Genomic DNA, 13,460 nt, shown 5'->3' with positions numbered 1-13,460 from the left:
GGAAAATCACTTGGAAGAGAAAAACACAATCTTTTTTCCATTTTTTTCTCCAATAATCCCTGATATAACAAACCATTAAAGTTTTTAGAGTTAAAAGACCAATATGATGAGTTGGATGTTTGGTAGTTTTTTTTTTCATTTGAAAAAAAAAAAAATTACCCTTCTTTGTTTAAGGTGAGCACAGGGATATGTTTGAATGCTGGCCTTTCCATAGCTCTATAATATCATGGTATCGTTTATTTTGAGCTCAAATCAGCATGATTTTAGTTTTGAATTCAATACAAAAAGCATACTATTGTTTACTAATCTATCAAGGATTTTACATTGCAAAAAGTTAGCTAGAGAAGAAGGTGATATTGAATTCATAATCTGGATTCGCAAAATTGTTATAAGAGGTATTTGTATATTTATATATACTGTGGTGTTTACATCAACAAAATTGGATTCTCATGAAATTAGCCATGATACTATGATCTAAGTTTCCATCCTTAGCAAGTTAGGATGTTGAGAAACGAGACTCTATTTTTGATAAGATGTCGATATAGACTCTCAAGGTCTTCTTCGAGGTCGTGAATACTCGACTCCAATTTCTTCAACGAGGTCTGGACATCTTCAACTTGTACAAAGAAATCAGATTTATGACTTGTGATTAAAGATAGTGCAACATCCATTCTCTCTACTTCATTTCTGTTTTCGTCTTCCTCTTTGCAGGCTACTCTTTTTGGTTGCATCAGCTTGGAAACCAAAGACCATCTGCTCATCTTTGATGCAAACTTTTGTCCAGCCATAAAGGACAATAAGGATTCAATGCTGCTATATGTGATTGCTTCTGCCTCTTTTAACAAGCTAACAATTTCTGAACTTTCATCACTTTTTTGGAAACTTGTTTTCTCCATTCCCTTCAAGGCCTTGTGGATTGTCTTCTTTATCGTTTTTCGTGAGTTCAAATACTTCTGAACTTTCCTTGCAATGTCATCTCCTCTTCTTCTGCGTAAAACACACTTGAGTTCATGTGTCAATTCTTTCATCTGTGACAATGCATCTTTTGCCACAACACACAAGTCCAAGAGCTTGAGAGATCCTTCCAACAAGTCATCAACCGATTTGTTGTTGACAAGAGCTTGATGAGTGAGCGGCAAAAGAAGTAATTTATCGATGCAATCTTGCAAATCCTGAAGGCTCCCAAGTTTTTGGCACAAAGAATGAGATGAAGAAGTGGCTTCAGAGGCCTTCAATCTGCATAGATGTTCATCAACTTCGTCGACGACTGGATGCAGTTTCGAAGGTAAGCTGTTCGAGCGGATATGAAATGATCTCTTTGAGTTTCCAGCAAAGGAATCCATTTTCTCTTTGAAAAGAAAAAAGTCTAAGCTATTGAATTACAAAACAGCTAGAGAAGTTTCAACTTTCTTTTAACTTTTGCCCTTTAGGGAAGCATATTTATATTACTTGGCTGAAGGAAACATGAGGAATCTCAAGCTCATCTAACTATAATTAAGTAATGCATCTGCATAAGCAATTAATTCAGCAGTGTTCATGCCATGCTTCCCTACTAACTCTTTCTTATCAACACCATCATTAATGTCAATTTCTTTATAATCAAATGGATGCATATGATACAAAGCCATACGTGCACATGAACAATTAATAGTTTAGGCTTTATCTATTGGGATTTAGACACTACTGTGGCGATGTCTCCTTTCTACCAAATCTTCAACTCATATCTAAATTAAATTAAACCTATTCAGATCTGTTTATATTAGAAAAGATCTGCTTGACAATTGTATACATGAAGATACAACTTGTTTAAGTTAAACCTTTCCAGATCAGCTCATTGTTGATTATTTAAATCCTACATGAAGATACAACTTTTAGATTTATTATTATACTTATAATTAAATCAAATTGTCTCTCAAATGAAAGATAACCTACATAATACTGCATGAAAGTTAAACACAGGCTTCCATGTTCTTGTGCTTATCACCATTGTTGTGAGTTGAGACAATTGGAATCTTTGACAGCAGTGCCAATTTGAATATTTAGTTTCATTAGATAACCTTAGTTAATTAACCTCTAGTTAACGTACTAGAGTTTAAACCAAAAGGAAAATCAGTTGGAAGAGAAACCCATTCTTCTTCCATTTTTTTTCTTCTTCAACTGTTTGCAGTCTTGATGGTTAAAAAATTTGAAAGTTTCTGGAGTTAAAAGACCAAAATTGTGAGTTCAGTAATGGGTAGATTCTATTTTCTCTTATGCGAAGGGCTCGGTTGGACAATGGTAATATCTCCCTGATATGATATTGTTCACTTTGGACAAAGCCTCCATAGCTTTATTTTTAATTTCAACTCGAAGAGCTTTGTGCCATGCTAATAAAGTTATATTGTCATTCATTACATCGATCTTCATTTCTATGCAATGTAAGGCTATGTTCAAATTCTCAACAAGATCACCAATATTAATATTGCAAAAATTTAGCTAAAGAAGAAGATGATATTGTATCCATAATCTTGATTTCAGAAAAGTTTTGTATCTTATACATGTATTGTGATGTTTACATCTACAAAAATGGATTTTGGTGGAATAGGCTATTAGTGATTTAGGATGTTAAGAAACGCGACCCTATTCTTGATAAGGCGCCGATATAAACTCTCAAGGTCTTCTTCGAGGTCTTGAATACTTGACGCTAATTTCTTCAGCAAGATTTGCACATCTTCAACTTGCACAATGCAATCATATTTGTGACTAATGATTGAATATAATGCAGCATCCACCATCTCTACTTTATTTCCACTTGTGTCTAGATCTTTGCTCACTACTTTCTTGGTTTGAATGAACTTAGAAACCAAAGACCATCCGCTCATCTTTGATGGCAACTTTGGTCCTGCTATAAATGACAACACGGATTCAATGCTGTTATATGTGACAGTTTCTGCCTCTTTTAACAAGCCAACAACTTCTGAACTTTCATCACTTTTTGGGAATTTTGATCTTTCCATTCCCTTCAAGGCTTTGTGGATTGCCTTCTTTATCATCTTCCTTGAGTTCAAATACTTTTGAACATCACCGACGATGTCATGTCCTCTTCTTCTGCGCAAAGTCGACTCTAGTTCATGTGCACTTTCTTTTGTTTGCAACAATGCATCCTTAGCCATAGCACACAAGTCCAAGAGCTTAAGAGATCCTTCTAATTGGTCATCAACCGATTCATTATCAACAAGAGCTTGATGGGAGAGTGGCAAAAGAAGCAATTTATCAATACAATCATGTAAATCTTGAAGACCATCGAGTTTTTGGCACAAGGAAGAAGATGTAGAAGTGGCTTCAGAGGACTTCAATCTGCAGAGATGTTCATCAACTTCATCCACAACTGGGTGTGGCTTTGAGGGCAAACTGTTCGAACGAATGTGGAACGATTTCTTTTGGTTTGCAGCAAAGGAATCCATTTTTTTTACAAAAGCCAAAGCTAATGAACTACAAAAAAGCCTTTGTTTTCATATTTTGAAGTTCAAGAAGGCATATTTATATAACTTTGGTTGAGGGGAGACATGAAGAATCTCGAGCTCATCTAATTATATTAATTAATGGATTTGCAGAAGCAAATAATTCAGTAATGTTGATGCTTTGTCTCCCTCCCACCTCTTTATTATCTTTACCATTATTGATGTTAATTTCTTTAAAATCAAATGGATGTACCTGATACAAATTTCATTTGTTTATTATTCATAGCTGTATCAGTAATAGAGAGATCATGGTGATGTGCATTTTGTGTTCCCCATCTCATGTTTATATTCTGCAATGGAACAATTTCTTAATTATGAGGCACACGAGTGATGTTTATAGAGTTGGCATCATTATGAGATACAACCTAATTAGCTTTACTGATATATATAATTAAACTAAATTGTCTCTTAGGTGAAAGAAAACCAAAATGAAGTTGCTTGAAAGTTAATTTCAGGCTTCCATGTGATTCTTGTGCCTATCAACATTGCTGAGACAATTGGAATCTTTGACAGCAATGCTAATTTGGATGGCTAGCTTCATTAGGTAAACTTGGTTAACTAATTGACCTCTAGTTTACAAACCACAGTTTAAGTTTTGAGGGGAAGATCACCTTGGAAGAGAAAAACACAATATCTTTTCCTTTTTTGTTTTTTAAGTACAACAAATCTCCGATCTAATGTGAAGGAGTACATGTCAATTACTACTGAACTATGCTCATGTGGACCATTTTTCTTTCTTTTTCTCGAATATTTTGTAACTCAATTGTGAAAACAAAGAAAGTGTAGAGTTAAAAGAATAAATGGTGAGTTGGATGATGGACCGTTTTCCCCCTCCATTCAAAAAGATCATAGGGATGTGTTTGGATAATGTCTTATCTCCCTAATATTATCTTGTTTACTTTGGACGAAGTCCACGATACGATTCAAAAAAGTCTCGTAGCAATAGAGTTATTATCCTTAGTATCTAATAATCATCCTCACTTCTATTCCCTTCTATTCCACATAGGACTTGTTTACATTCCCGACAATCTCAACAATACTAATATTTTGAAAAGCTAGCTAGAGGCAAAGAGAAAAGATACTAAATTCACAATCTGTGTTTGTTATGCAGAAAAGTTATAAAATTTATTTGTATATATTATGTACGTATTGTGGCGTTTACATTCGACAAAAATGGATTCCATCGGAATAGGCTGTACAACTACTATCTAAGCTTTCATCCTTAGTAATTTAGGATGTTAAGAAAAGCGACTCTGTTTTTAATAAGACATCGATATAGACTCTCGAGATCTTCTTCAAAGTCATGAATACACGACTCCAATTTCTTTAGCGAGTTCTGCACATCTTCAACTTGCACAAGGAAGTGAGATTTCTGATTATTGATCGAGTATAAAGCAACATCCACCATCTCTACTTCATTTCCATTTGCCTCATCCTCCTTGCTAGCTACTCTCTTAGGTTGGATAAGCTTGGAAACCAAAGACCATCTGCTCATCTTTGATGGCAACTTTGGTCCTGCTATAAAGCACAACAAAGATTCAATAGTGCTATATGTAACCACTTCTGCCTCTTTTAATAAACTAGCCATTTCTGAATTTTCATCCACTTTTTGGGAACTTGTTCTTTCCATGCTCCTCAAGGCCTTGTGAATTGCTTTTTTCATCATCTTCCTTGAGTTCATGTACTTTTGAACATCAACTAGAATGTCATCTCCTCTTCTTCTGCGCAATGCAGACTCAAGTTCGTGTTCAGATTCTTTCATTTGTGATAAAACATCCTTAGCCAAAGCACACACATCCAAGATCTTGAGAGATCCTTCTAGCAAGTTATCAACTGACTTGTTGTCAACAAGAGCTTGATGGGTGAGTGGCAAAAGAAGCAACTTATCAATGGAATCATGTAAATCTTGAAGACCATCAAGTTTTTGGCACAAAGAAGAAGATGAAGAAGTGGCTTCTGAGGCCTTCAATCTGCAGAGATTTTCATTAACTTCATCCACAACTGGATGTGGCTTTGAAGGCAAACTGTTGGAACGGATGTGGAATGATTTCTTTGAGTTTGCAGCAAAGGAATCCATCTTTTTAACAAAAGCCTAAGCTAATGAATTGTAAAACAGCCAAAGCAATTTCAAGTTGACTTCATCTTTTGGCCTTCAAGAGCTTATTTATATCACTTTGGCTTGGGGAGATATTAGGAATCTGAAGCTCATTTAATTACAATTAATTAGTGATATGTATAAGCAAATAATTCAGCGATGTTCATGCTTTGTCTCCCTCCCACCTCTTCATTATCTCCACCATTATTGATGCTAATTTATTTATAATCAAATGGATGTATCTGATACAAAACTCATTTGTTCATAACTCATAGCTGTAATGAAATAAAGAAATGTAATGGGATAAAGCACTGTCTCCTGCAGTTTCAAGGAAAATTTAGCTGTGTGAAAATCTGGTCCTTATCAAACTAACATATTTTTCTGGAGTGTTAAACAAGAAGATTGGATATGGACACAAAGATAGGACATGAACAAGACATGAATAATATATAGCGACTCGGGTCAAGGTAAGATGTACTTTTTAGTTTTTGAAATTTATGTTTGTTTCTTTTAATCTTCTTATCATAGTTTTCACCTCTTTAAAACATTTTAATTCCTGGTTATATTAAAAAAAAAAACTAAAAAATAAAATTTCCATAACAATTTCGTTTTTATTATTATTATTATTTAAATTTAGGTTTTTCTTCCGTTTTTCTATTATGGTTTTCACATATTTAAAAGAAAAACTTCAATTTTTTTTGTCAAATTCTAAAAACAAAAACAAGTTTTTGAAAATTACTTTTTTTTAGTTTTAAAAAATTGGTTGTGTTTTTTTTTTTAATATAAAATGAGCATGAAAGTGAATAAACTAATAGATAAAAATGTTATTTATAAACTTAATTTTCTTAAACTAACTGGTTATCAAATGGGTACTTAGTTTTAAGAGTTTGAATTGGTTTTAAAAAAAAAATGATAGAAAATGAATAATAAGACAAAGAAACTTGTAAGTGGAAGTAGTGTTCACTTAACTTTTTAAAACCAAAAGCTAAGATTCTATTTTATTTTTATTTTTAATTCTTGAAAATTAAACCTATAAACACCCGGTCTACCTCTAAAATTCTTGTTTTGTCATTTACTTTCTACCAATGTTTTAAAAAACCAAACTAAAATTTGAAAATAAAAATAATAATTAAAAAAAAAAAACTTGTTTTTGTTTTTAGAATTTAGCTAAGAATTCAACTCTTTTATTCAAGAAAGATGAAAATCCATGGTAAGAAATTAAGAGAAAATAAGCTTACTTTTCAAGAATAAAAAATCAAATTGTTGTCAAACAGAGATTAAGGGCCTATTTGATAATACATTTTTTATTTTCAAACTTGTTTGTTTGTTTTTAATTTCTTTGCTATGTTTTCAACTTTTTTAAAGTACGGTCAAATGCCAAAAACCATGAAGCAAGTAGTTTTTGAAATTTTGTTTTGGTTTTTTAAATCATTGTTGAAAGTTGCTAACAAATAAAAAAGGTTCATAGATGATAGTAATGTATATATAAGTTTAAATTTCAATAACTAAAACACTAAAAACTTAGTCCATGGTAATCATTTGGTCTTTAAAAATTAAGTTTATTTCCTCCCAATTTCTTACAATCTTTTACACCTTTCTTAAATAAAAAAGTTGAATTCTTATCAAAATTTTGAAAACAAAAACAAGTTTTTAAAAATTATTTTTTTAGTTTTCAAAACCTATCTTGTTTTTTTAAAACATTAATAAAACATAAATAACAATTTTTTTTAAAAAAAAAATAGAGGTTAAATGGATATGTATAGGCTTAATTTTCAAAAAATGAAAAACAAAAAAAATCAAATAGTTATCAAACGGGGCCCATCAGTTATCATAGAGAAGGTGTTTTTCACTAATTCAGGTTTCTGCTTGGGCATATACTGAAAATGACTGCCATGGCCTATATCGTTAATGCACAGTAGATGTCTCTTATTCATCAAGCTTTCAACTCATTGTTTAATGATTAATTATAAAAAATGCCTATGAACTTTACACTTTGTGTCAAAAATACTTCTGAAATTTCAAAAATACTCTTAAACTTTAAAAAAATGTTCAAAAAATTCCCATGTTATAGTTTTGGATGAAAACTGTTAAAGTTTTGTTTAAAAATACCCTTAAAATTTCAAAACATTTCAAAAATACCATTAACTTAGTAAATGTTCAAAAATACTTCAACCGTCAGTATATGAACAAAAACAATTAATTCTTCGGGACAAAAACGACTTTAAAATCTTTTTAAAAATTAAAAAATGCTCCTACCAATCAATTTTTTGAAGTTTTCTTATGTTCGAAAAGAACCAGTTTTAAAATAAATTATATAAATATCCTCATTTCTTTCATATATGTACTCTCATATTTCTCTTAATTTTCCAATTCTTAACTTATACCAATTTTCTCAACAACTAAAATATACCAAAACACTGAAACACTGAAGTTCCCCAACAACCAAAACACTGAAACACTGAAGTTCCCCAACAACCAAAACATACCAAAATGCTAAAACGCTGAAGATCCCTTCACGAAGCGCCTTGGAGAGCAAATTAGAAGGAGTGCCTCTTCATGTGCACGTATCAAATGGAGAGCGTTGTGGCGCCGCAGGGCAACATTGCATGCTTGCCTAGCAGATTGTGTTTGTGAATGGCGTGAGGCACAAGTGTCGTAGCATTTAAGCAACACCGTGCCTCCCCTAGCTCAATTTCACCGTTTTGCTTCTCGTTGCTTGCTAATTGCTCTATTTAAGACTGAATTACATTTGAAACATCTCAACAACTTATTTTGCTCGACAACCTATCTAAGAATTAAAATAAATATTAAATTCCTAAGAACCAATATGATTTAGGCTGATACTTTTTAAATTTGACTATTTATGGTTTTGGTATGTTTCGAGTGGAGATTTTGATTTTGAAATTTTGTGAAATTTTATAGTATTTTATGTTTTTATTTAAAATTTTGGTTTTTATTTTGGTTGTTTAGAAAATTAGTGTAAGCTAAGGATTGAAAAATTAAGAGAAATGTGAGAGTACATACATGAGTAAAATGAGGATATTTATATAATTTATTTTAAAATTGGTTCTTTCCGAACTTAAAAAAATTTCAAACAAATTGATCACTAGGAGTATTTATTTTATTTTATTTTAATTTTTAGAGTCATTTTTGTCACGAGGAATTAATGGTTTCTGGTCAAACACTAACGATGGAGGTATTTTGAACTTTTATTAAGTTAAGGTTATTTTTTAAACATTTTAAATGTTCGAGGGTATTTTTGAAATAAAACTTTAATGGTTTCCATCCAAAACTAACGACAATGATATTTTTGAATTCTTTCTGAAAGTTTAAGAGTATTTTTGAAATTTTTGAAATTTCAAGGTCATTTTTTATGCAAAGTGTCAAGGGTAATGTTCAAGACATTTTGTTGGCTTATCTTGAAAATACAGAACTGGGTCTCCTTCTGTAGAGGAAAAGATTGTCGCTTTACACATGCAAATGTGTGAGAATCTTCTTCCTCCCAATGCATCTAATTAATTTTCTGTCTTCAGAGGGGTTTTTCTCTCATTACTCGCTTTCTCAATGCCTCTACTATATACGCTTTAAATATGTTATCTGGCGCTCTAAATGACCATACATGATGTCTCAATAGCCAGTCAGTGAATCAGGGTACAGAGTGACATGCTCTGGTGAGGGCTCGGGGTAGTACCCCAGAAACCTAAATTGTATACGCATTATATGTTATTTAAGATTTTGATATTCTCCTATAATAATAAAATTGTTCTCTCCCTCTATCCGTGAATGTAGCTAGCACACAGTTAATGAATCATGTAAATCTCTATGTTGACTTTTTTTTTATTCTTATTATTTGCTTATCGATTTCGTTTATGTCATAATGATATACTTCATATTCTACAATAGATCGTTGGACAATTTGTACATTATGAAGCACAAAAGTGCTGTTGACAAAGTTGGCATTTTACAGAGAGGAAAGGTGCTGCCATATTCATTTTCTCATTTTCAGCTTTTTACATTTGATAGAATTACATTACTGTTACAAAATCGACAAGTGAAGAATATAGAAAATATAAAAGAATAGAGCCGACACACAGATTTACGTGGTTCACTAACAATGTGTTAACTACGTTTCCTGAGCAGAGGGAGAACAATTTAATTAGAGAGAATGTTACAAAATACAAAATTAATAGCACCTCTATGATTTAGAGAGGTTATATAGTGCACTACATAAATGTAAATCACATAAAGATGACAAATATGTAAATAACATAGATTTCGGGGGGGCCATTAGGGTACGCCGTCCCTAGACCCTGGTTAGCGAGACTACCGTATTTGGTCGTTCAAAGCCCCAATATAACAGATTCAAGGCATTTCAACAATTAAACAATCTTCCATAAATTTGGGACCTTCCTTGAGTCAGGGAATAATCTTTTGTGGCAATATAATGATAGAAAAGGGCATTTACCTATGACTTTAATACATTTTTTTCCCTTTGGCTTTCTAATTTCTGCTAACAAGAAGGGCAAGATCAGAAATGCCAACTGACTTAATTTGTTAGGAAAGGGAAGCTTCATATGCAATGAGTTCACATCCTGATTGTATTTTCTTTGCTGTTGCATGCTAAACCTGTCTCTACTGAGGTAGAACTTTCTTCTTTTTATATGTGGTTTGTATTAAATCTTCTTAAACTTCTCAGCCTCCAATGTGCTCCTGTCTGTTCTCACTCCTTGCGATGATGTCAATGGAATTTTCTTGTCAAGATAAGAAATGAGTTTGATGGAGCAACCACACCAGAAAATTGATTTACTTGCTTCTATTTCCTGTTAGGATAATGAGAACAAGAGTTTAATTTTGCTCTTATCAAGGCGAGTTGGAAAACAACCGGTAGAGCACGAGGAAGACTCACTTATTCTCTTTGTTCTGAGGATTTCTTAACCACACAACTAAGTTTAGTCTTTTAGACCATGGCTTTGATACTAATTGTTAATAACAACGAACCCTCCATATATCTCAACAAATGGTATGATATTGTTCATTTTAAGCATAATTCCTCATAGCTTTGCAGTTAGTTTCACTCAAAAGACCTCCTACAAGTGGAGATAATTGACACCACTTATATACCAGGGGTCTTCTCTTTCTTTGCTGAATGTAAGACTATGTTTTCCCTTAACAAATATGATATATACTCCATTTTTGGATTTCAATCCACATGATTTTACTTTTGAATTCCACCGAGAAAAGCTCCATGCCAATGGAAACTTTTTACTTACTTTCTGGACAAAGATCTTCCACAATTCTAATCAATGCGAAACTCTATTTTGCATCCTCAACCTCAACAATTCTTGAGATAATAGTCATCTGGATCATATTACCTTGAGCACTAAGTACCAACTAACAACCATGGACTTTGATACTTCAGAAATAAGGAATTAATAATGATTCAAACAAAGTAAAATTGTTACCCTTCAAACTGATGTAACATAGCCATATCTGCAGCATTCCTGAGCTATCAACAGGCTAAACCATAGCTGCAGTATCATGTCTTTGTTGCTGTAAGCAACTGCCTTTGCTTTCAGCCTCTGATTTTTGATGAATGGCCAACCAAAGTCATACAGACATTCCTTCATAGCTTAACTACAAATATCCAATAGCCTGAACGATCCAACCAACTGCTAGCTCTATAAGTCTTCTCTGTGTTCTTTTCCCTCTTTATTTGCTCAATATGTACCAGTTAGCACGAGAGGCATTTAGGGGCTTATCTGCTTTGACTTTTACGGGAATTGGCGCATATTTAGGCATCTTCCATTTGGATCTAGACACTGCTGTTGCATTGTTTCCTCTCTACCAATTCTCCTACTCAGGTATAAATTAAATTAAACATATTCAGGTCTATTTACATTAGAAAAAAGATGTATGTCTGCCACTGTGGAGGCAAGATAATCTTTTTCAATCCTGCATATCAAATTGTTTATCAATCTTCCATAGCATCTCGGCATTGTTCATGAAGATTCTTCTACCATCAACTCTCCTCATTGTCAAAATTTTAAGTCCTACATGATGAGATACAGCCTGATTTGCTTTATTATTATACATAGAACTTAATCAAATTGTCTCTTAGATGAAAGACAAACTGCATAACACTGCATGAAAGTTATCTCAGGCTTCCATGTGATTCTTCCGCTCATCACCATTGTTAGGATAATTGGAATCTTTGACCGTAATGCCAATTTGAATACTTGGCTTCATTAGGTAACCTTGGTTAACTAGTTGACCTCTAGTTAACATATCATAGTTTAAGCTTTAAGGGAATGTCACTTTTGGAAAGGAAAAATGTAATCTTTCTTCTTTTTATTTTCTCCAATAGTTTGCAATCCTGATGGTTAAAAATAATGAAACTTTACAGAAGCAAAATACCAAATTGGTGAGTTAGATGATGAGTAGTTTTTTTCCTTCATAGAGTGCATAGGGATGTGTTTGGATAATGGTCTTTTTCTCCATGATATTATATTCTTCACTTTGGACTAAGTGCTATGATTCTACTTTTGGATTCAAAAAGCCTATTATTCTTACTTAAATTCCAAAGATCTTCTGCACATCTATTTCGTAGAGGACTATATTTGCATTCCCAACAATATCAACAATTCAAATATCTCAAAATGTTCACTAGAGAAGAATATGATATTTAATTCATAATCTTGGTTCACATTGCAAAAATGTTGTGTAATGTATATGTATCTCTTATATATGTATTGTGGTGTTTACAGTTGGACAAAACTGGATTCCATTGGAATTGGCTATGATACTACTATCTAAGTTTTCATCCTTAGTGATTTAGTATGTTAAGAAAGGAAACTCTATTTTTTATAAGATGTCGATATAGACTCTCGAGATCTTCTTCAAGGTCATGAATACACGACTCCAATTTTCTCAGCGAGTTTTGCACATCTTCAACTTGCACAAAGACATCAGATTTGTGACTGGTGATTGAATATAAGGAAGCATCCACCATCTCCACTTCATTGCCATATGCACCATCCTCCTTGTTGGTTACTCTCTTAGGTTGCATCAGCTTGGAAACTAGAGACCATCTGCTGATCTTTGATGGCAACTTTGGTCCTGCTATAAACGACAACAAGAATTCAATGCTGTTATATGTGACAGCTTCTGCCTCTTTTAACAAACTAACAATTTCAAAACTTTCATCACTTTTTTGGGAACTTGATCTTTCCATTCCTTTCAACACCTTGTGCATTGCCTTCTTTATCATCTTCCTCGAGTTCAAATACTTCTGAACATCAATCACAGTGTCATCTCTTCTTCTTCGCAATGCGGACCCAAGTTCGTCTGCAGATTCTTTCATTTGTGATAAAGCCTCCTTAGCCAAAGCACACACATCCAAGATCTTGAGAGATCCTTCTAGCAAGTCATCAACTGACTTGCTGTCAACGAGAGCTCGATGGGTGAGTGGCAAACGGAGCAACTTATCAATGGAATCATGTAAATCTTGAAGACCATTAAGTTTTTTGCACAAAGAAGAAGATGAGGAAGTGGCTTCAGAGGCCTTCAATCTGCAGAGATTTTCATAAACTTCATCCACAACTGGATGTGGCTTTGAGGGCAAACTGTTTGAACGAATGTGGAATGATTTCTTTGAGTTTTCAGCTAAGGAATCCATCTTTTTTACAAAAGCCTAAGCTTATGAATTGTAAAACAGCCAAAGCAATTTCAAGTTGACTTCTTCTTTTGGCCTTCAAGAGCTTATTTATATCACTTTGGCTTGGGGAGATATTAGGAATCTGAAGCTCATTTAATTACAATTAATTAGTGATATGTATAAGCAAATAATTCAGCGATGTTCATGCTTT

The 13,460-nt window shown here is 33.1% G+C and overlaps 4 protein-coding genes across 4 annotated transcripts; all 4 read right to left on the bottom strand.

Annotated features, from left to right (window-relative positions):
- Window positions 1-181: 181 nt before the first annotated feature.
- LOC120077697 lies at window positions 182-1,546 on the bottom strand. Its single transcript, XM_039031657.1, has one exon. It carries the CDS (start codon window positions 1,341-1,343, stop codon window positions 489-491), a length of 855 nt encoding a protein of 284 aa, XP_038887585.1. The 5' UTR covers window positions 1,344-1,546; the 3' UTR covers window positions 182-488.
- Window positions 1,547-2,588: 1,042 nt separating this feature from the next.
- LOC120077391 lies at window positions 2,589-3,443 on the bottom strand. Its single transcript, XM_039031276.1, has one exon. The coding sequence runs from the start codon at window positions 3,441-3,443 to the stop codon at window positions 2,589-2,591; it is 855 nt and encodes a 284-aa protein (XP_038887204.1).
- Window positions 3,444-4,647: 1,204 nt separating this feature from the next.
- Window positions 4,648-5,833, bottom strand: LOC120078474. Its single transcript, XM_039032743.1, has one exon. It carries the CDS (start codon window positions 5,575-5,577, stop codon window positions 4,723-4,725), a length of 855 nt encoding a protein of 284 aa, XP_038888671.1. The 5' UTR covers window positions 5,578-5,833; the 3' UTR covers window positions 4,648-4,722.
- Window positions 5,834-12,418: 6,585 nt separating this feature from the next.
- Window positions 12,419-13,270, bottom strand: LOC120077390. The gene has a single exon (XM_039031275.1). It carries the CDS (start codon window positions 13,268-13,270, stop codon window positions 12,419-12,421), a length of 852 nt encoding a protein of 283 aa, XP_038887203.1.
- Between the last annotated feature and the right edge of the window lie 190 nt (window positions 13,271-13,460).

This window comes from Benincasa hispida, chromosome 5, assembly GCF_009727055.1.
Source record: "Benincasa hispida cultivar B227 chromosome 5, ASM972705v1, whole genome shotgun sequence".
Lineage (NCBI taxonomy): Eukaryota > Viridiplantae > Streptophyta > Magnoliopsida > Cucurbitales > Cucurbitaceae > Benincasa > Benincasa hispida.
Note: the sequence above shows the minus strand (reverse complement) of the source record. Positions and strands in the feature narration are given on the sequence as shown.